This window comes from Macrosteles quadrilineatus, unplaced genomic scaffold (assembly GCF_028750875.1).
Source record: "Macrosteles quadrilineatus isolate MER2022 unplaced genomic scaffold, UCM_ALF_1.0 Scaffold_770__1_contigs__length_32580, whole genome shotgun sequence".
NCBI lineage: Eukaryota > Metazoa > Arthropoda > Insecta > Hemiptera > Cicadellidae > Macrosteles > Macrosteles quadrilineatus.
The window spans coordinates 1-23,870 of record NW_026543363.1 but is presented as its reverse complement, the minus strand read 5'-3'; the positions used below and the strand labels follow the sequence as shown (position 1 = coordinate 23,870).

At 36.4% G+C, this 23,870-nt stretch overlaps 1 protein-coding gene across 1 annotated transcript; it reads left to right on the top strand.

The window, feature by feature from the left end:
• Positions 1–1,890: 1,890 nt before the first annotated feature.
• LOC128982616 (RISC-loading complex subunit TARBP2-like) lies at positions 1,891–21,732 on the top strand (the record flags this gene model as incomplete). The annotated part of the gene is made up of 4 exons (XM_054401570.1): positions 1,891–2,000; positions 18,694–18,876; positions 19,657–19,810; positions 21,603–21,732. Coding segments are annotated over exons 1-4 (479 nt in total), but the record flags the coding sequence as incomplete, so codon positions are not given.
• Between the last annotated feature and the right edge of the window lie 2,138 nt (positions 21,733–23,870).

The following is a 23,870-nucleotide window of genomic DNA, read 5'->3' as shown; positions in this document are numbered from 1 at the left end:
TTAGAATTTGAGGCATTTTATTTATGAACAGAACTATTTTTTTAAACTAGTAAACCTTCATTAGATTTTTCATTAACTTATATATTTTTTATATTATCAGCAAGTTTAGTTGGTTCGGTTAGGTTATGGCAGTTTAATTTTATAATAACAAATTTTAAAATTAATTTTATAATTAAAAATTAATTATAAGTAAACCTTCATTCGGTTTTTAGGCTATTTTATATCTTTTAGCGTTTTTCCCATATAGGGAATAAGCTATTACCGTAGTACTCATGGTAAGACCTGGACCCAGGACCGATTTAATTTTTCGTTTTGAGGTCCCTAGAGGCCAAAAACACCATCCGTTCAGATTCATATATATATATATATATATATCATCCGATTTTGATGAAATTTGGTACAAACGTGTAAACCTACGTTTATTCGAACGAGTTCGCGAACCAGCATGATCGGACTATATGAACAGGGGTTTATGGGGTAAAAATTGGTTTTTCCTATTTTTGAGCCTAAAAACTTAAAATTTAACAATTTCTTTTCAAAACATTTTATGGAGAATAAGTAAACTGTTAAGTTGTAGTTTGCTTGTTTATGAACATATTTTGATCAGATTTGGAAAATGCATTAATTTCATACTTAACTATTAAAATTTTACAAAAAATAAACACACACCTTTTTACCCTCCCTGTTACAGCAAACCTAAGTACTCGTTAAACTAATGTTATTTAAATAGGGAATTAATGTGACATTTTTAAGGAGACATTTTAGTGTAAATCCAATCAGACAAATGGAAATTCGCTTAGTCTGCAGGTTTGCTGCGGCGGGGGTATTTTATATTATCAGCAAGTTTGGTTGGTTAGGTTAGGTTATGACAGTTTAATTTTATAATTAAAAATTTTAAAATTAATTTAATAGTTAAAAAGTTAATTTTCTAACTAAAATATTATAAAATAAATTTAAAGATTTTCTTAAATTGCGTGTGGGGCTCTCCCACAATCCCCCACTCTTTCGCAGAAAAGGTTCCCGTCAGTTTCTGGAACAAGCGGAAAATGAGACGCTAGTGCGCTGAATTTTTATTTCAGGTTTAGTGTTGCCTACAGTATTTTGAGGCTTCTGATTGGCTGAGGGAACATAATTACCGCAACGATACGGAGTGATTACAACGACCTCGGTAGTGTAGTGGATAGCGTGCTGGACTGATAATCTAAAGGACCCGGGTTCGAATCCCACCCGAAGAACTTAATTTTTTGTATTTGATTTTTTCATTATCAACACGTTTGGTTGGTTTGGTTAGGTTATGATGGTTTAATTTTATAATTAAAACATTATAAAATCGAATTTGACCCATTTATAGTTTTATTTTATGAACAGAAACATTTTCCCGAATAAAACCTTCATTCGATTTTTCATTATCAGCAAGTCTGGTTAGTTTGGTTAGGTTATGATAGTTTAATTTTATAATTTAAAAATTATAAAATAGGATTTGAGGCATTTATAATTTTATTTTATGAACACAACTATTTTTTTGATTTATAAACCTTCATTAGATTTTTTCATTGTCAGCACGTTTGGTTGGTTTGGTTAGGTTATGAGCATTTAATTTCATAATAAAAAAATATAAAATTGAATTTGAGGCATTTATAATAATTTTATTCTATGAACAAAACTAATTTTTCAATTAGTAAACCAGTAAACCTTATAGTCAATCAGAAGCCTCTAAATGACACTGTTGGCAAAATTAATCCTGAAAAACAAATTGTGCCGCTAGTGCTAGTTTGTTGGTGAAGTGAAGTGATCAAGTGGATTGGATCAAGTGAACGAACAGTGAGAGTGAACGAGAGAACGTGCAGAGGTGCAGAATCAGAATTAATTAATTAAAGAAAAAGAATAAGGGAAAGGGAACTCATCTTTGCGGCGGTTGTGTTTGTCCTTTCGGCCATTTACTTATAGTATTTATTTATTTATTCAATTATTTATATACTTATCAAAGCATGGCTGACACGGTAAGTTGTATGAATTTGCTTTTTCTTTTGTTTACTGTCAATTAAATTACAAAATAATATCAATCTTCTGTAACTGCAATGCTCAATCAATAACGTTCACAATCACATGCTCAAAATATTGTCATAATTTTTATTTATCCATTATTTTAAATCGTACGAAAATAATGAATAGAATTAAGATTGCTTTAATTGCCATAATATTTTATTTGGTCTATCTACTAGGCAATTGTTTATACCAATTTTTGAATGGTGTCATTATTTTGAATAGCCTAAGTTACTTGTCATTATTTGTTAATAAGTTACTTAAAATTAAAACTATTTCCCAACAATTCAACATACAAGTCTAGCCTAAGTTATTCTTTTGCTATGACTTGTAGGTTAGACCTAGGTGTACATCTTGCCATCTTGCCTAAAACGTTAATAGGCCTAGGCCTACCATTACCAACTCCTATGTCGTTGCCCAACACTTGTTGGATAGACTGCGTCAAATAAAATTTACAGTAATAAAACTAGGCTAATAAAAAAAAACATTCTTATTCAACCAATATTTACAAATAGAAAACTAGTGATGGCGGTGCATATTATATGTTCGAGAAGTAGGCCCTACTCAAAAGAGTAGCCTACAGCGGCTCATACATACATGATACATGATCTCTCCGTCCGTAGTCCTTTGCCTTAAGGAATTGGACAGGTCAGGGTTAATACAAAGAATAACCAGCTTAATACTAATTTTTGTCACCGTCTAGGTAACTGTCTATGTCCTCTAAACTTAACTCTACTAGATATTTTTTTAATTCTGATTTGAATTTTCTTAAGCTCTGAATTTCAAGTAATTTTTTCGGTAGGGCCTGGTACAATTTCATTCCCATGTAATCTGGTTTGTGTTCAAATTTTGTGAGTTTATGTTGGACTGCATGTGTGCCCTTTGTTCGTGTGTTGTAAGTGTGATTTGTAAAAGTTGGTTTAATGTTCTGTGATTTTATATAGCAAACTGATTCATAGATATAAAGTGAAGGGACTGTGAGAAAGCCAAGTTCTTTATAAACATTTTTGCAGCTGGTCCGAGGCGGCATGCCCAAGATTGCTCTTACTGCCATATTCTGCCAAACAAAGATCTGGTCAATATTCTTCTTAACAGCTCCCCATAGAATGATTGAATACAAAATGTGCTGTTCTATTAGGCCAAAATACACAAGTTTAGAGAGAGCCAGGTTTCCGAAGGTTCTTATTCTTCGAAGTACAAAGACCCCTCGAGCCATAGACCCCTCCAGTTTTTTTATTTGTGCATCCCAGCTCAATTTATCGTCCAATCTCACCCCCAAAAAGTCGGCAGTTTTTGAAATTTGAATTTGATCCTCTCCAATTATTAGGTTCGGAGTCCTATTATTTTTTAAATTTTGTCTTTTTGCAGTTTGGATACACATGTATCCTGTTTTTTGTGAATTTAATTTGAGTTTGTTTGAGGAGAAAAAGTCAGCCAAATCATTTGCTCTTTGATTAGATTCTGCCTCCAGGGCCGCGTCGTCAGTTCCCCTTACGAACAACGTTGTATCATCCGCAAAGAGGTAGACGCTGTCCTGCGGAACAGTATCTGTGATGTTGTTGATGTAGACCAAGAAAAGGAGAGGTCCAAGGACAGATCCCTGGGGGACGCCATTGGAGATCAATTTTTTGTTGATGAAATTCTTTCAGTTTTTGAATTTGAGTTTTTTTGAATCTCAGTGACTTGGAATCGGTTGCTCATATAGGATGTGAGCCACTTCAGCGCAAGTCCTGAGATTCCAATTGATGCCAATTTTTCCAATAGAATCGCAGGTTCGACACAATCGAAGGCTTTGGAGAGATCAGCAAAACAACCAACTACCGTCTCTCCAGCCTCCATTGCGTCTATACTGCTGTTGATGAAATCAATGAGTGCCAATTTTGTTGATTTGTTGCGTCTAAAACCATATTGTCTGTCACACAATATGTTATTTTTTTTCCAAGAAGTTGCTAAGTTGCTCCGAAACAACTTTCTCAATCAATTTTGAAACAACTGGTAGGAGAGAGATTGGGCGATAATTCCCCGGATCAGTTCTGTCTGACTTTTTAAAAATTGGTTTTATTTTTGCAATTTTGCAATTCTGAGGGAAAATTCCAGATGTCAGTGAAAAATTGACAATGTGGGTAAGAGGAACTGCCACTTCCTCCCTACAATATTTTAGGACATGCATACTGATTCCATCTACACCACTAGAGTGTTTAGATGGTAGCTTTGAGAACAAATCCAGAAGGTAAGCAGATGTAATCAAATGAAATTGTCCAAGTTCAGCAGTGCCATTCCTCCTAAAACCAGATAATTTGTGAGTTCGTTAAAAATCTGCATGGAGAAAGCTTTCATGTCTTCAGTGTGGGCATAGGGAAATGATGTCGATTTAGGTGACCAAGAGAACCATACTTAGTAACTTAGGCCTATTTATATCATTACTTTAGAAACCAAATTTTTACCAAAAATTTAAACATCAACAATTATGCAAAAGTTGCATAGGCTAATTTTGAAAACAAATGGAAACAATGGTGCAAACGTTTGGCAATTATTCCTTATCTAAGTTACATTGGGAAAAGATGTGATTTTAATAACTAAACTTGCGTGAACCTGGCAATAAGTAGTGCACACGCCATAAAAAATCTATTGCTGGCCGTTTTGCGCCAAAATATGGCCACGAAATATATTACCGATGATGCCAACAGATAGAGGCCACTTTAACGGACACGACAGTACAGTATCAACATCATGTACCTGGGGAGTAAGTAAGGGGGGGTAAACTCAGTTAAAGTAGTGTGCGCGCCATTAAAAATCTATTGCTGGCTGTTTTGCGGAAAAATACGTCCGCGAGCCATATTACCGATGATGCCAACAGATAGAGGACATTTTAACGGCCACACGACAGTACCAACATCATGTACCTGGGGAGTAAGTTAGGGGGGGTAAAATCAACAATAAGTAAGTAGTGTATTTGTGGTTCACACCAATATTTTAATAATTTCTGCCTACAGTCTTTTCACGCTGAATCCAAAAATGCAATCAGTTTTTGTCGGAGAGATTCCTAAGTGGCTGTAAAACGAAGGTTAAAATTAAGTTACGACTAAGGTTCATTGAGCGGTACTGATGGTTATATGGTGTGGTCCATATGTACTTCTGTGAAGCTGCCAATAACTTCACCAATAAATAGTGCATGTGTGTGTGTGTACTGTGGAGCGCGCGCCACTGTTTGGGGGGGGGGGTAGGAGAGGGGCATTGAACTGTAACTGTTGAGCGCGCGGGTGGGGGGGGAGGGAGCTAGAGAGATGCAATTTTAATTTATCTTAATAATGTCATCCGGTCGGTAGTAAAGATTATTTAGTTAGTTTTATTTTTTTTTTTGTAGTGACCATTTCCATTTAAAATAGTTCATATAATTCAACACACGCTGTATTACGAGGCCAATTTTACTGCTGTCGTGATTTGTTTAAAATTCGTTTCTTGTTATTTGAGTATACCGTAATTTAAAAGCACGTTAAACCAAATAAAACTATAAAATCATACACAATAACTCGTCCACTAGCTTTGTAACCAAACAGTCTAACAAACTATCTATTGGTGGGTATATAACAGGTCAATATTAACTGCCAACGGGTCAATATTAACTGCCTAAGGGTACCACTATATAAACTTGATAGAGGACATATTCACGGATACCACGGTATCAATGTATTATCTCAGGAACGCAGGAGCGCCTATCAAGGCGCATAGAAGTGACGACGCGCTCGCGCTACTATCTATTGGTGGGTATTTAACGGGTCAATATTAACTTGTAAAGGGTACCACTATATAAACTTGATAGAGGACATGTTCACGGATACCACGGTATCAATGTAGTATCTCAGGAACGAAATCAGCGTCTTCCAGGTCCAGGGGTCTGAAAAGTGACGAAGCGCTCGCGCTACTATCTATTGGTGGGTATATAACGGGTCAATATTAACTGCCAAAGGGTACCACTATATAAACTTGATAGAGGTCATGTTCACGGTTATCACGGTAGTAATGTAGTATCTCAGGAACGAAATCAGCGTCTTCCAGGTCCAGGGGGCTGAAAAGTGACGAAGCGCTCGCGCTACTATCTATTGGTGGGTATTTAACGGGTCAATATTAACCCTTTTAACCCCAGCTACTTTTTTAATAGAGTAGCCAAGATGCCCAAGGGAAAATATATGCGGAACGCTGAATTGTACTTAAAATGCTATAACTTTTTTATTTATTAATGTAATTGAATAATTTTTTTTTTAATTTGATTCCCAAAAATTCCTCTACTTAATATATGTAACAACAAACAAAACATAATTTTAAAAAATAAAAAAAATTAGTCAGTTTACTAATTTTTATTTATTTTTGTTTTTATTTTTTGAAAGTAGACCAATAGGCCAGTCAATAACAGCATTCAACATCGCAAACGCGCATGTATCTACGATTTTTTTATATGTTGTTAGGTCCCCTAAGAGTAGTTTATACCCAAGTTTGCAACCCTGAAAACCCTGTGCTACTCCCATGATACTTGAAAAACTGTAAAATTCTGGCTATTTTTTTGTTTTATTGAAAAAACTAAGTAAAGGAAGCGTTTATCAGGTATATGTGTCCTATACTTTTTTAAAGTTAACTAAATTTGCAACAATTGGAACACAGTTTGAGCCCATTAAGTCCATTTCTTGCGGATATACAGTTAGTAAAATATAGGAAAATTTTTTCAAACATTGAAAGATTATCGGTAGGCTCATTTGCCATGACGCGTACAGGCTGAAGTAATGATCATAGCGAGAAGTCTTTGGGATGCGTTTTGTAGAGAATTTAATAAGCTTTAATTAAATTCCAAAGTTGTGTGTCTAAGCCTTACAGTTTCACACAAATATTTAAAACATAATATCATATTTTGCGTAAATGTTGTATTTGGATCCTTCACAAAACGTCGCTCTGATAAGTTCTGGTCTGGTTTGAGGACAGATGCGACCATGGAACACGTACTGATGAGGTCCTTGAAAAGTCAGGGTGGGCTTTCCAGGCTTTCCACTCATGGTCGGTGAATATAAAGCAGTGTGCTGGTGCGCTGGTCAGTAGGGTTGGTTGCCATGCTCAACATTTGCGAGGAGGTGGAACGTTTCACTGAAACTATGACTCTAACATCAGAACAGCATGTTGATATGAGGGCATCCCAAATTGCGAGAGACACTGCAGATACCAAAAAAATAAAGGTCTGGTTCAACACCCAGTCAGTGATCGCCTATTTTCCATCCACAGTGGTATCATCGGAGGCCCTGATATCAACTGCCACTTATCTTAAGAACTGGGAGCAGGAGGATTAAAACAAATTTTTGGTAACAACTTTGGTAAAGTGACTTTTAAACGAAAGGACAAAGTGAAGACCTTGACGTCAGGCACCACGTCTGTAAAAGTATTCAACAAGAGAGTTGATGTTGATCTCCTTACCATATTCCAGAGGGTCTGCGCCACAAAACAATCAGATGAACAGTTGAAGCAGCATTTTGCGTATGAGCCATCACCGTATCCACTGTCCTTATTCATTGAAGAAGGAATGCACAAGGGCACAAAATCTTCCTTCTATTCAGCATTTACACCGCTCACTAAAACATCATCCCAGGAAATGAAGCGTTCATAGTGATTGATGGTGGTTACATCTTGCTCAAGGTTATCTGGCATCGAAATGATTCAGTCAGATCTATTGTGGTGGATCAGCTGAGCGCCTGTGACGCTCTACTTCTCTCTCATGCCAAATGTTTTGTTTGATGAACCAGCACCCATCAAAGTGTCCCAAGCAAAAATGCTCTCAAATGAATCTGACAAACACCGACTGGTCCATGTTGTGTACTGAATTTGAGATGCATGTTATTCAAATACATCAATCTCAAGAGGACGCCGATGCTGATATAGTGAGGACTGCCCTCTCCAAGAGTTCATCGTTCGATCAGGATTTTATCATTGGGGAGGATGTCAACCTACTGTTGCTCCTCAACAAATTAAGCTCTGGAGTCTGGACAGACGAACGTGTGCTTCCAGAAAGGCGGGAGAGCTGGATCAGAGTGTGCCCAATATCCAGCAAATTCTTTCACATGTGGAGAAATGCATGTTCCACATGAGATGGTTTTGTTCCTGCATACTATTAGTAGGTGTGACACCACATCTGCCTTTTCCGGTAAAACAAGATGAAGTGTCATAAAATACATCTATAAAATGTCAATTTCACATTCTTGCACTCTTTAAAGAAATAAATAATAACAGTAGTCAATGTACCTACATTGATGACATCATTAACGCAGAGTCTATTTTAATATTTTTTTTATTTTTTTTATCTATAAGGCCTAGACACACCACTTTGGAATTAAATTAAAGCTTATTCAATTCTCTACAAAATCTTGCCTAAAGACGTTTCTCTTTGACCTTTACTTCAACCGATACGCATCTTGGCAAATGAGCCTACCGATAATCTTTCAATGTTTGAAAAAAAATTCCTATTGTTTCCTAACTGTATATTCGCAAGAAATGGACTTAATGGGCTCAAACTGGGTTCCAATTGTTGCAAATTTAGTTAACTTTAAAAAAGTATAGGACACATATACTGATAAACGCTTCCTTCAGTTAGTTTTTTTAAATAAAACAAAAACAAAAAAATAGCCAGAATTTTACAGTTTTTCAAGTATCATGGGAGTAGCACAGGGTTTTCAGGGTTGCAAACTTGGGTATAAACTACTCTTAGGGGACCTAACAACATATAAAAAAATCGTAGATACATGCACGTTTGCGATGTTTGCCTTTTTTCCTGTATATATTGACTGGCCTACAAGATAACACAAAATAAAAGTCTTCCCATCACCACAATATTGTTGTCATCTGATAGCAAATTTATTTCTCTACATAGAAAATAAATATTATCAACATACCTTGGAAAATAATGAAGAACAATTCGTTCAAAGAAAATGCTGCACTTCCGCGGCTTTCCAACAAATATCACAAAATGTTCTCTATCAATGACATATTGCAAACAAGACATCTTTACTCCCAAAAATTGTTCTCACTGTCACTACACACACTATTTATGCACTTACACTATTTTATACACTTATAAAAGTTCAATATTTACTATATACAACAATAAAAAAAATAAAAAAGTTAGCATTTGTGTTGATTGAAACAGACGGCATGCACGCCTTTTTTACATCTTATGCAGACTGTCCTGCTTTTTTTCCTAGTGCCACCAGCTGCTGTGCTTACTTTGCTGCAAACACTACAATTCCTTTCTTTTCTATCTGGTAAATATTCCATTCCAAAATGGTTCTGCATACCATCATCGCCACCAGCGCCAGCCATATTGGGCGGTCGAGCTTTGCTGTTCAACCATTCACGAGCCAACTCCTCAACAATTTCAATAGTGAACTGCAGTCTTGTAAGCTGTTTTCCAGTACAATTTTCTTTGTATATAATGTAGGCATTTAGTACCATCCTGGCAAATATATTGAAAACTACCTTTTTCCAATATTTTACAGTTCTTCTCTCATCCAGGTAGCAATACAGCATCTGATCTGATGAGTCAACGCCTCCCATGTACATATTATAGGTGTTGATAAGTTCTGGTTTTGTTTTTATAACATTTTCATTGCCTCTTCTCTTCACTTTTTCGACAGATTTTGCAGTTCCCTTAGTTGACAACAAAATCACTGGTTTTTTCTGGCTCTTCTTTTCACGGTAGGATAAAAATAAATTAGGCCCATTTCGCACATACTTCTTTTCCCCTACATCTAGGTTTTCTTTGATTTCTTCTGGAATCCCTTTTCTGTTTCTTCGCACTGTGCCAGTCAAGAAGGTACATTTACTGTACAGATATTCAGCTAACGGTAGACTCACAAAAAAATTATCCAGGAATATGTGGTAACCTTTATTCAAATACTGACAAATCAAAAGTAAATTTTTCACAACTTTGTAAGCCAGACCATGTTCTTTTTTTCCATCATTACTTTTAGAACCTTTATAACAACCAAAGGCTAAGCAGTACTTTGTCACAGAATCACATAACATCCACAATTTTATCCCCCATTTATGGTGGTGTTTATTGGGTAAGTACTGTAGGATTTTTGAATGACTTTTTGTGCCTACAAGGCTTTCATCTACAGAAAGTTCACGATGCGGTGTGTAGTAGGTTCGAAATACACGATTTGCATGCTCCATTACTGGTAAAAATTTACCACAGGGATTATAATTTGGTTCGTTAGGCTTCGGAAGAGTTCTATTATCGGCAACATGGAAGAACTGCAAAAGGCTTTCAAAACGGTTCCGGCTAAACATTTCACGGAACCAAGGGGTTGCTTGAGACGTACATGTGGACCAATAACTCCTTATTGTTGGTTTTCTGATAATGCCCATGTTCAAAATAACTGCTATGAGCCCTTTCATTTCGGTCAGATTTACTGGCTTCCAGTTACGAGCACTCGAGTGAGGCGTCATGTTGGCTAGTGAATTTATGTACTGATTTGCGTACTGATTTGTCCGCAGCACAAATGTGCTCAGCAGTCCAACAGTGAAAAATAAATTGAAATATTCAATAGGCTTGGCGTCTGAATTTGGTACATGTTTTGGACCAGGGATCTCATTGTACGTAAAGTTGTGGTCGTAACCAGGATCGTTATCGTCATCAACCTGAGTCCATTTTTTCACATTTTCAGTGGGCTCAGGCTCTAGAGGATTCTCATTTGGGGGAATTCCATTTTCTATGAGTTGTTCTGGTATGTTGTGATCAAATAGGCCTTGTATGACATCATTTATAATGCGATCAACATTTTCTAGGCCTAGGCCTACATCATTTGTTACACTAGGTATAGGCCTCTGACTTTCAATCTGGGGAGGTTCGATATTGTTTGAATTATTGACTAAATTATTGTCAGCTGATGGGCCTATGGATTCCGAAAGATTTTCATTTGGCCCTGATAAACCTTGACCTAGGCCTTCATGACCAAGAACTGTATTTTCATTTGAGGCCTGGTCCTCGTCAACATTTGTATCATTTACATTTTGAGACTGTAAAACCTCATCTATAACTATATTTTTGTTGTGTTCAACAACTGAGGTCAGTTTCATAAACCTAGGCCTACCTAGAGTCTTGCCCTTTGATGTTGATTGGACTTCGTCTTCTGAAGATTCTTCAGACATAACTGTGGATGGATCGAAGTCTGGATCTTCATCCGTATCATCCCCAAAAATATCCTCACTATCACTGTGAGTTTCATTTTCGGAAGAACTTGATTCATTATCAGAATCGGAACTTTCAATATTGTCAACAAAAGAATCACTCAACTCATCATCGTTTACTTCGACGTTTTCCACCCCACGAAGATTCCTGAGCAGCGAATTTTCACTAACAGGAGATTTCTCTCTTTTTCTTTTGTTCATTTTCAAAAGATTAACACTAAATTTCGCGAAATGAAACACGAAATAAAGTTGGAAACATTCACTGAGGTTACGCGATACAGACGACAACGTAAACAAACAGATAAACAGAACCTAGCGCCGGCCGGCAATACGACAGCTGACGACAGCCAATAGCGACAGTACACAGAGTACGAAAATCTTGTGAAACCACGACAAACTACACTTCTATGTGTAGTCCAATTCGTCGAAAGGCGTTACCCCGAATTCGAAGGCGTTTGGATTGCTAGGTGGTCAGTAAATGATGAAATAACAGACGTCCGATATATCGGACGTCGGGGATTTTCGCAAAACACCTTACGTCCGATATATCGGACGCTGGGGTTAAAAGGGTTAACTTGTAAAGGGTACCACTATATAAACTTGATAGAGGACATGTTCACGGATACCACGGTATCAATGTAGTATCTCAGGAACGAAATCAGCATCTTCCAGGTCCAGGGGTCTGAAAAGTGACGAAGCGCTCGCGCTACTATCTATTGGTGGGTATATAACGGGTCAATATTAACTGCCAAAGGGTACCACTATATAAACTTGATAGAGGTCATGTTCACGGTTATCACGGTAGTAATGTAGTATCTCAGGAACGAAATCAGCGTCTTCCAGGTCCAGGGGGCTGAAAAGTGACGAAGCGCTTGCGCTACTATCTATTGGTGGGTATATAACGGGTCAATATTAACTGCCAAAAATTGAGCTCAGATTAAGGGCCAATTATTAACAATGGTCATAAAAATTATTTCACTACCCAGTAAACAAACCAAGTTTAGCAGAAATTGCAGTAGGATACGAAAAATTAAACTATTACATTAACTTCTGTATTAACAACTTAAAATGAGGTTACTAACCTGTCGTCAATCAGTCCTATATATTGTCGTTGATGACTAGTTTCGGGGCTAAAACCCCATTTTCAAATCTTCTCTTTCAGTCGTCATATGTCAAACATATCTTCTTGCACAAGCCGTCGTCAAAGTTATTTCACACATACGAAAACGTTTATAATACAATACAAAGACATGTACATTCGCGTGTGGCCGGCCAAGGACAAAACCAGACTGCGGGGTTTGATAAGAGTGTAGGTTAGCCGATGCCTACTTGATGGTGTTGACCTTGGGGGAGGGAAATCAGCTGTTTATCTCGTCTATTGTTCTGTAGGTTTGTCACTCTGTCAAATAAAATGTTTGATCCAAAATTTAACTTCTCGTTCAAAACATCATTTGGGAAATTTTTGATTGCCTTGTAAATTTCAAAGGTTTCAAGAACGTTCATTTTGTTACCTTTATTACATTTGTGTAATATCTCTAAATTATGTATGCAACTGTTGACATTGTGATTTTCGTTCATTAGGTGTTCTGCAAACTTAGATTTTTGTGTTTGCAATTTAGGCTTGGGGAGATGTTCTACATACCTTTTACGAAATGAACGACCTGATTGACCTATATATATCTTGGGACAATCGTTGCATGATAATCTGTACACGCCGGATGTTTCAAGGCTGTTACTATTATCAGGAGGGGATGTGTTCAATTGTTGTTCTAGTTTATTTGTAGTCTTACATGCCAGAATGATGTTTTGTTTTTTCAATTCATTTTTCAAGGTGAAATGTAGATTATTGCCAAACTCAATGGATACAAATTTAGAATTAGGTTCATCTGGAGACTTTTTGTTCTTCTGTTTATTAATTATCTTATCTATAATGCTGCTTGAGTAACCATTATTTACTGCTATATATTTTAGAATTGTGTACTCAATGTTGTAATCTTCTAGTTTCCCCAAAAATACCCAGTAAGGGCGTTTTTAAAATTGAAAGGGGTCTCCAGACTTTTTATTAACACTGTATATAATAATAGCAGAGTACCAGTTATTCGTACTGAGTTGGCATATAAGTATAAAATGAGTATTCCAGTTATACTCAAGCTAAAAAGGAAGGCAAAAAGTAATGTAAATCATGTTCAACTAACCTACAGTGGTAAAGAAAATGTCAAAAAACCCATTTTACTGAGTTCTGACAGTGATTTCGATGACATTGAAGAAACTTGGAAGAAACAACAAAAGAAAGCTTACACATATTTTAAATCAGATTATTTACAAACCAATGTTGTAAGAGCATTCAAAATGTCTCGTAAATCTGCTGAAATTATTAAAAGCAAGGTTATGAAGAACTGTCTAATACAAGATGAAAAGTACTATGTACCACACAAGGACATAGGTAATTACCTGGTTTGCTCAATTCCAACACCATCTGGTAACCATTACTACCGTGATAACCGTGAACATGACCTCTATCAAGTTTATATAGTGGTACCCTTTGGCAGTTAATATTGACCCGTTGTATACCCACCAATAGATAGTAGCGCGAGCGCTTCGTCACTTTTCAGCCCCCTGGACCTGGAAGACGCTGATTTTGTTCCTGAGATACTACATTGCTACCATGATAACCGTGAACATGTCCTCTATCTAGTTTATATAGTGGTACCCTTTGGCAGTTAATATTGACCCGTTATATACCCACCAATAGATAGTAGCGCGAGCACTTCGTCACTTTTCAGCCCCCTGGACCTGGAAGACGCTGATTTCGTTCCTGAGATTTTACATTGCTACCATGATAACCGTGAACATGTCCTCTATCTAGTTTATATAGTGGTACCCTTTGGCAGTGAATATTGACCCGTTATATACCCACCAATAGATAGTAGCGCGAGCGCTTCGTCACTTTTCAGCCCCCTGGACCTGGAAGACGCTGATTTCGTTCCTGAGATTTTACATTGCTACCATGATAACCGTGAACATGTCCTCTATCTAGTTTATATAGTGGTACCCGTTGGCAGTTAATATTGACCCGTTATATACCCACCAATAGATAGTAGCGCGAGCGCTTCGTCACTTTTCAGCCCCTTGGACCTGGAAGACGCTGATTTCGTTCCTGAGATACTACATTGATACCGTGGTATCCGTAAACATGTCCTCTATCAAGTTTATATAGTGGTACCCTTTGGCAGTTAATATTGACCCGTTATATACCCACCAATAGATAGTAGCGCGAACGCTTCGTCACTATTCGGCCTCTGGACCTGGAAGACGCTGATTTCGTTCCTGAGATACTACATTGATACCGTGATAACCGTGAACATGTCCTCTATCTAGTTTATATAGTGGTACCCTTTGGCAGTTAATATTGACCCGTTATATACCCACCAATAGATAGTAGCGCGGGCGCGTCGTCACGTCTATGCGTTCCTGAGATAATACATTGATACTGTGGTAACCGTGAACATGACCTCTATCACGTTTATGTAGTGGTACCCTTTGGCAGTTAATATTGACCCGTTATATACCCACCAATAGATAGTAGCGCGAGCGCGTCGTCACGTCCCTGGCCCGTAATAGACGCTCTGACGTTCCTGGGATATTACATCGATGCCGTGGTAACCGTGAACATGACCTCTATCAAGTTTATATAGTGGTACCCATTGGCAGTTAATATTGACCCGTTATATAGACACCAATATATAAAGGAGCATTTAGGAGCGCGAGCGTGTCGTTACACGACATCTATAGTACACTGGTCTACCAGATAGAATTAACAATAAATACAACTGGCTTCAGCAATTTCATAAGGATGATGCTATTTAAATTGGTTGTTAATTTGCCCACAGTTACATATTAAATAAATCTTCAGTCTAACAGACTTTGAAAATAAACTGCTTTACTATTGTCTTGAAACTAGACATTACATAAATAAGGTTAACAATTCATTCTCGTACTAATTACTAGATTGATCATTAACTTAATGAACTGATGCTAAATTAATGTTTATATTAAATTATATTATGTAAGTTAATTACATCGCCTCAACTCCAGTAGCTCAACTCAGTCAAACCATAGATAAAACATACTCAAACATTGAAATAACCTATAAATAAAACGTAGTGACGCGAAATGGGTACAATAGATTCCACATTCCAGGCAGCGCGTGCTCTACTGGTGGCCTTGACTGGTGAGTACGCTGGGCCGCTCGCACGCACAGGCGCGCGCACTATTTATTGGTGAGTTATTGGCAGATTCACATCAATTCCATATGTGGGGTCCATATACGGATTCATAACTTAAGTTACCGTATGTGGGCTGAGGACTGAGTGAGGAGAGCAAACAGCTGTTTATACTCGACTTAATGCAGAATGAAATCAATTTCGTTCTGAAACTAAATAAGTTATTCAGCTCTTATTTAGGCATGTGGGGAAGGTAGGTCAGGTTTTATGCGGATTCGTGACTGTATTTAAGTTTTAGGTTTGGTTCTAGGTTAAAAGTTAGGTTAAAAGGTCAAAAGCTAGGTTAGGTTAGGTTTGGAGTAGGTTAATAATGAACCTACTCATTAATTTATGCTACCTCCAGACTGTTTTTGCACAATTGAAATAGTGGGTGAGACACAATAAAATTAACAATAAGTTAACAAAAAAATGCTTGCAAGTATTTTGGGTATTGTTATTTTAAAATGCTTGCAAGCATTCTTCATATTGTTATTATAGGCTATTGTATTTCATCCACTATTTTAATTGTGCAAAAACAGTCTGGAGGTAACTTAGCATAAATTAATGAGTCGGTTCATTAAGCATTGGGAAAGTTAGTCAAAAATTCTAACTAGTTAGAAGTTATTAGTTAGTCCCGTAAATGTACGGTAACTGATAGAAGTTATTAGTTGAAAAACTAACTAATTAAAAAAAAATAGTTTTCATAGTAAGTTAGCTATTTGTTGGGCAGTTGTTTAAAGGCTACGGCCACACGGGCGTTTTTTCACGCAAGAACGCAGCGTGAAAAAACGCAAGAAATATGAGCAGCATTAAATTAAATGAGGTATGCCATACGCAGTGTGTTTTCCCGCAGTAGCGGGCGCCTATTTGTTTCAATGCTACTCTAATTTTTCGCGTGTTTTCACGCTGCGTTTGTGCGTGAAAAAAACGCCCGTGTGGCCGTAGCCTTAGGGATTTCGTAATGACACATGTTGGTTACTAATCTATACTATAGGCTACATATGAGTAAATTTTGCGCACAATGATTAAAAAACGGCTCCTACAATTTCCTCACATTGCAATGCTATTGAGAATTGCTTATATAATACAGTTGCATTGTATGATGTATTACTAACCAAATTACGATTGTTCAAAAACATTAGGGTAAGTGTTTTACCGCAAAACATTATACACTGATATTGAACTAAAGATCTAAAGGAAAGGCCAAGGACGTTTTGTAGTTTTCGACGATGCACCGCACGAATTGATGCGTTATTACACCATCCAGTAATTATAGTTGCGACGTTCCGCGATCCCAGTGACTTATTGCAATAACGTTCAACAGATAACAGATGTTAAATGTATCATGAGTTTTATTGATTGAAGCTTATTGTAGACATTTTATAGATTGCTCATCCACATGAAAAAAGTTTGGTAGACTAAATTAAGCTAAGTGCTAAATTAAGCTAAGATAAGTGGATGTCTAACGAAAACGAATTGACTCTACAACTTAATTAATCGTGGTAAGACTGAAAATATTTGTAGGCTTATAAGCTCTATTTTTTTCTTCTTGAACAAATCAAACACCTCGAGCAAGCTCGGTCCTATGGTACTTGTGTTTTAATCAAACATTGTCACATTTTACATTACTACAACAGAAACAAATGACTTAAAACTTGTCAAATAATGAACATCAACTGAAGAAATGTTTTGACACTTGAGATGATATATCAATCACCAAACAAACATTCCCCCTTCCCACCCCTCAGTGCTTGGGGTGTGATAATGGCCGTCACTACCCTTCCACAGGCCCACTGCATTCCAAAGCAACTGGACTTTGACTTTCTCTTTCCCACCCTCCGCGTTGTTTGTCTACAATGGCGCTGACCTCTCACGGCCCCACGCAACCCTCACTGATCACGTGAAAAAAATAACCAGTATTTGAGATGCTTCCGCATAATTGTAAGGTTTAAAAATTCTAACTAGTTAAAAGTTATTAGTTAGTTAGTTTAAAAACTAACGAATAAAAAGATAGATTTAATAGAAAATCAATTCAGACAAATGGAAATTCTCTTAGTCGGCAGGTTTGCTGCATCGGGGGTATTATTTATAGATATATTTTGATAAAACTTGGCAAATATATTGATTTTAAACTAAGCTATAATTATTTTACTTAAAATCACACTTTATTAGTTTCCTTGTAGCAGCAAACCTAGGTACTTGTTAAACCTAATATTATTTAAATAGATCAATTGAAAATCAATTCAGCCAAATGGAAATTCGCTTAGACGGCAGGTTTGCTGCGGCAGGGGTATTATTATTATTGTAATGCCTCTAATCTACTTGTCTCTGTCGCCATTACTGTGTTTTAAGACGACAAACATTAAGTTTGACAAAGAGGTAGAGGAGTTTATAGATTCAACTGAATGTTGATTATGAACTACTTAGCATAACCAGTTATTATTTAGACATGTGAGGTAGGTAAGTTAGGTCAGGTGTTATGTGGATTCGTGACTGTAGATTAGGAAGGTACGTAGTTTAGTTTATAATGAATAAAATTGTTGATTTACGTTATCTCCAGACTGTTTTTGCACTTTGTAAATAGTGCTATAAACACAACAAAAAAATATTTCTAAAATGCTTGCATTTTAATGGCTTATGATCAAGTAGCCTAGCCATCTATAGGCCTTTTCTGTAGGCCTATCTTTTTAAATAGGCCATTGCCTATGCATTGAAACAAATAAATAAAAATAAAATACAACAGGCAATTAGGCTTAAATGGTTTATGTCATACTTTCAATTCCAACTCACTTCATAGACCCAGCATGCACACACAGACCCGAGATTTAATTTTCTGTGTTGTAATATTATTTTGGTTAGCCTATCAGTATTGAAATCAAATTGATTTATATGGCCAAATTAACCATAAATTACACTCTTGGCGTTAACCACAAGTCAATAATACAAGATTAGGTACCGTTTGAGTACTACCTATGTTATGTGGATTGATTTTTAATAGTTGATTGATAATCTTAGTCTCAACACAAATTTACTCAAGTTAAGGCACTGTTACAGTAAATATTGTATAGTTTTTTCTGTGGATTAATAGGCCTACCATAAGGGTCAAATAAAAAAATATTGTCTAAATTAAAAATGGAACCAGTACCAATTACTCAAATTATTACAGATGCAAGTGCCTGTGCAAGTGATGAAACCCGAGTGCATTAAACAGGAGGAAAGAAGCATGGGGCCTGGCATGTTGGCTGCTCAGCGTATGAACAATATGCATGGACGCCCACGAGGAAGACTACCGAGAACAATACATCGCCCTACACCTGCAGAACTGCCTTTGGAAGAGGCAGCAAAACGGGTAAGTCAACCAAAGGTTTGTGAGCATTTCCAAATCTGAATTAGGCTCTGTGATTTAGATGGCCGACATTTTTGTGAGTCAACTAAAAAAAAACAGAACTGCGAGTGAGTAACGGCAATATTATTCATCTCAGAAATTTTGTACTTGTTGATGTAATATCATTTAAAGAACTAAAATAAAGGTAGAGCACAATTTAAAACTCATGATAAATAAGGGTTTTCTCTTTGTAGGGTCAAGTATTGACATAATTTTTTTAACATAATAATTTTGCATACACAACCTGGATATTCCAGGTTGTATTATTCGAGATTCATTTAAGGTTGTCTTTGGATTTGATTTTTATGCATCGCTGGGTACAAGTATTAACACTTCTAAGGTTTTAAGTAGTAAGGTTTTACTACTAACAAAAGCTACTGTAATATTTGATATGGGGTCCAGTTAATAGTGTCACTCTGGGAGGCAGTCTCAGAAGTTGCTAAAATTTTGTTATGTTGGTACGAACTAGGGAAATCAACCATTGGCTTAAATCCTCAAATTGACTCATTAGCTCGAATGGCTCTTTTGCAATCCCACAATCCCATATTCCTCTAGTTCCAATGTACTAAGTATAAGGTACTTTATTTCTTTGTACAAATTGGCGGCCAATGTCTTGCAATTCTCTCATTCAGTGCTACCCTCTAGTTGTATTTCTAGCTCTGCGGTGTTCATACTGCAGGAGCTGCTCAGTCTTAAATGAACGACTCTAAAATATGAGTGGGTACAAAGTTATTGGTGTTACAGGAGATGCAGGCACTTCCCTCCAAAACACCAGTGTCTGTACTGCAGGAGCTGCTCAGTCGCAGAGGAACAACTCCAAAGTATGAGTTGGTTCAGGTGGAGGGAGCCATTCACGAGCCGACTTTCCGCTACAGGGTCACCGTCGCAGATGTCGTAGGTCAGTACAAAATAAAATGATACACTGATGTAACATCGAATAAAATTTAACTCTGAAAGTGTAAAAAATTTGTTGGTAGGGAGATGGTCTGTATTAGGCTGGTACTACATTGGAAGCAGAATTTCTGCTGTCTGACCACTGCGGTCTGAGTGTGCTGGGCAAGGGTACACTGGCACCTGTTTTAGTGCTGGAAAGGAGGAATGGGCCTGAGCTTGTCTGACACAAATCAAACTAATTTGTTTTTCATCCAGTCAGTCCCAGTCGCTTGAAAACTTTGGCCGAGGTTGATGCAGAGATTTCTAGAAAAATAGTTTTGTTGCTTAAAAACAATAATTATTATGTTGTTATTTTTTTTCAAGAACAACTGTAACTTATTTACTTTGCTAATGTTTTGTAGATATTTTAAATTTTACTAACATGCAAGTTACATTTAAATTAATTAAAATAAAGATATTCTTGACAGTAATTGTGTTCAACAAAATTAACAGATTTTTAGGATGGCTCTACACAGGCCCTGAAGTTACTTCACTTCCGAATGTTTCTATAGGTAAGAACAGAACAAGTGGGTCGCGGTGAAGGTGTAGGTCACGGTCGCAATCACCATTCATGTAAATCAAACACATTGTTGTTAACCAGGCCTAGCGTAACAAACAGTTAAGTCACGGTAGGGGTGCATCGCGCTGCCATCCAGGAGGTCTACAGCGAAACTTTTAAAAATGCTTACCGCGCGGTTTAGCTGGCTTCTTCGCTGTGATTGTTCAATTGTTTTATTAAATCTTAGGTTCAACCTATTGTTGGTGTTGTAAATCGAATGCTCCTTGTTCTTTCTCGTATGTATTATGCATCTGTTTTCTTAAATGGTGTGATGAGAAATGCAGCGGTCCAACTGAGGAGTAAGTAATTCCAGTTATAAAAGAAAAAGTTTCTGGAGTCATCCTCATGTACAAACAAAATCGATCAGGGTCGTTTGAGTTCACTGAAAACGTGGAGGTATTCGCCTAAACTGTTTCTTTTTCTATTTATTGGGTGGATTGAAAACCGCTTGTTAGGTAGACTTCCAATTATCCACCTCTTAATTGCCGCTGAGATTTCATCACTATCCGAACTTGAATCAAACAACATTGCACCAAGTATAGGATTATTTATTTTGATTATCCAATAGTCTGAGCTCCACAGACAGCGCCCGGTGACCTTCACGCTATGTGCAGTCAGCATCGACCGCGACTTAACGAGTGGGATCCTCCGCGACCTATCTCCACCGCGACTCATTTTTAGGCTACTGTTCTTAGCCTACGTGTGACAAAATGGTAGTCAAACATTTTGATCGTCATTCTGTGATAATTTTTTAATTTGTCTGAATAGGTAAGCAGGTTGCGTAGTATTTGCTTTGCCTGTGGTCTTCATTAAACTCATGAACCCACTTTCTCATGGGTGTCTTAAGTAGTAAATTGTTGTCCATTAAAAATAAATAAAAAAATTTCCTCGTTAATTTTCCAAAGTGAAAGCAATAAATAAATAATCACCAAACACAACTAGGGTAAAGGAAACTTAGCTCGTCGAGAGCAAACACACTGTATTGTGACTGTGAGACTGACAGGCCGCCGTGTAGGAGCGCCGAGCCCGGCTTCTGGTCTATTATGGTCGGTGTTGATTATAATTTGTAAAATCGGTCAGTTTTACTTTATTTGATGACGAGTGCTTTTGTGAATAATTGTGTCGTGTCAGTGTGTTTTCAGAATGTTTGATATATGTTCTTTTTCTCTAAATATAATTGTTTATGCTTTAATTTCAGCAATGGGTATCGGCCGGTCCAAAAAGGAAGCCAAGCATGCAGCAGCAAAAAATGTTTTGGACAAGTTGATTGGAAACACTGACCCTAACATGATGAATTCTATGTCCAACTCTATTAATGACCAGTTATTGTAAGTTTTTAAAACCAATTTTACCTGATTGAAGCTCTTGTTGGAAGCTAATTTAGGACCATGTCAAAGCTCAAAACAATAAAAGTTGATGTGTTGGATTAATTAATTATGATTTATGTCCGTTATTTTGTTTGGTTCTGTCATTTGCAATGACTCATTATACGTTCCTGTTTGTTAGTTGATTGTTTTAGGCTCTGCCAAAAAATATTCAATATAAAAAAAATAATTCATGCATTTTGTTTAATCCATTAGGCTATTAACAAACTTGAGAAACATGAGTGTATGTTTCATTTTAATGAAAACTTCATTTAGTAAAATTGCTTAGTCCTTAATTGAACAACAATAGTGAAAAAGTGTAACCTTGCCATGGCAGATATAAAACTGGACTTTTGACATTCCAATTAATTTTAATTGGTTTACAGTTAAATTTATTTAGAATCACTCCTATCAATCTACTCAGAGCCTACTTCATATGAATTAATTATTTGTAAAGATTAGCTCAAATAAATTTAACTTTATAATGTAATAATTTACCAGAATGCATTTTTTTAATACTTTTAATAATTAGCTAAAACTGCTATAACACTAATAAGTTTAAGTTATAATGGATATTTTGTTAAATGATATTGATATGAATAAGTAAACCTTCATTCTTAAATAATTTAGGAAAAAGAAAAAATGACCAAGTGAAAAAGGTATTATCTTGAAAATGGTTGAAATACTGATATAGAGTGGGGAAACCCCAGGAAATAGGTTCAAAGTTTGTTGATAGAGTACAGGTTTCTGACCTGTCTTTGCTGGTTTTGTTACTCAGTGGCCTTAGTCCTTTCCACCTACACCAGTTTACATGATAATAGTTCAATTTGTCTTACAGTTTCTTACAGTTTATTGTTATAGTTATAGTTTAATATTTATTTCAATTTTTAATCATATTTTGAGGGTAAGTCTGTACATTAAAATCAAATAGGCCTACTACTTTATTAACATCACACAATTCAAGCGGAGCTAGTAAAACAGGTGACATTTTTATATCACACAGTAAAATAAAATAAAATAAAATAATAATAACTAGAGGACCCATGCTGCTCTGCAGCTTTAAAATAAATATAATATCCGTGAAACAATCAAATTTATGATTTTTGATTTTTAAAAGAGTCTTTAAATTTATCGAACATCCATTATGCCAAATAGTAAATCAGTACCTTGACGAGGGTGTTTTTCCTGATAAGCTTAAGTTTGCTGAGATTAAACCGCTATTCAAAAAGGGTGATGTAAACGATCCTTCTAACTATCGTCCTATAGCAATTTTGCCATGTTTTTCAAAGATTTTTGAAAAAATTGTTAAGATTCAGCTAACAGAATTTTTGGAAAGCAATAATCTAATAAATCCGTCACAGTTTGGTTTCCGCCCAGAGCTTAGTACTGAAAAATACATAACAAAAATAATTGACTGCATTGCGGAAGCCTTGGATGGTTCGCAGAAGACTGTGGGTGTGCTGTGTGACTTATCCAAGGCTTTTGACTGTATGGATCATGATATACTTTTAGAAAAACTAAATAAGCATGGAATAAAAAACACTGAATTAAAGTGATTTGGATCCTATTTAAAAAACCGAAAACAAAGACTTATTTTGAATTGTTCAAGCCATTTTCGAGAAAATCCTTTTTTTTTTGTTATTTTATTGGTTTTTATGAAAAATCTAAATTTTGAAAAAATTACAAAAACGCCTGGAAATACCATGGATTAGTACCTACAGACCAAATTTCATCAAAATCGGACTACAGGTATGGACTGTAGCTCTGTACACATCCACACACACTCAGACATCACTTCGAAAACCACTTTTTTGGGTTCATGGGGACCCAAAACGGATACATCCACCACTCAAAACTCATACTCGAAAATTTTGACGAAAACAATACTTTCTCCATAGGCCTATACTATGAGGGGGAGAAAGTAAAATACGAATAAAGACAAAAGCAATGTCTAGGATATTGTAAATTATTTTTTGAGCTTGGTTGCTGATACATTTAATTATTATCGTTCTTGTGGTATTAAATTTTTAGATTTACCATAATTTCCTATGCGGTGAAGGCACAGTAATCTCATATTTAATAAATGTATGTTTACACGATGT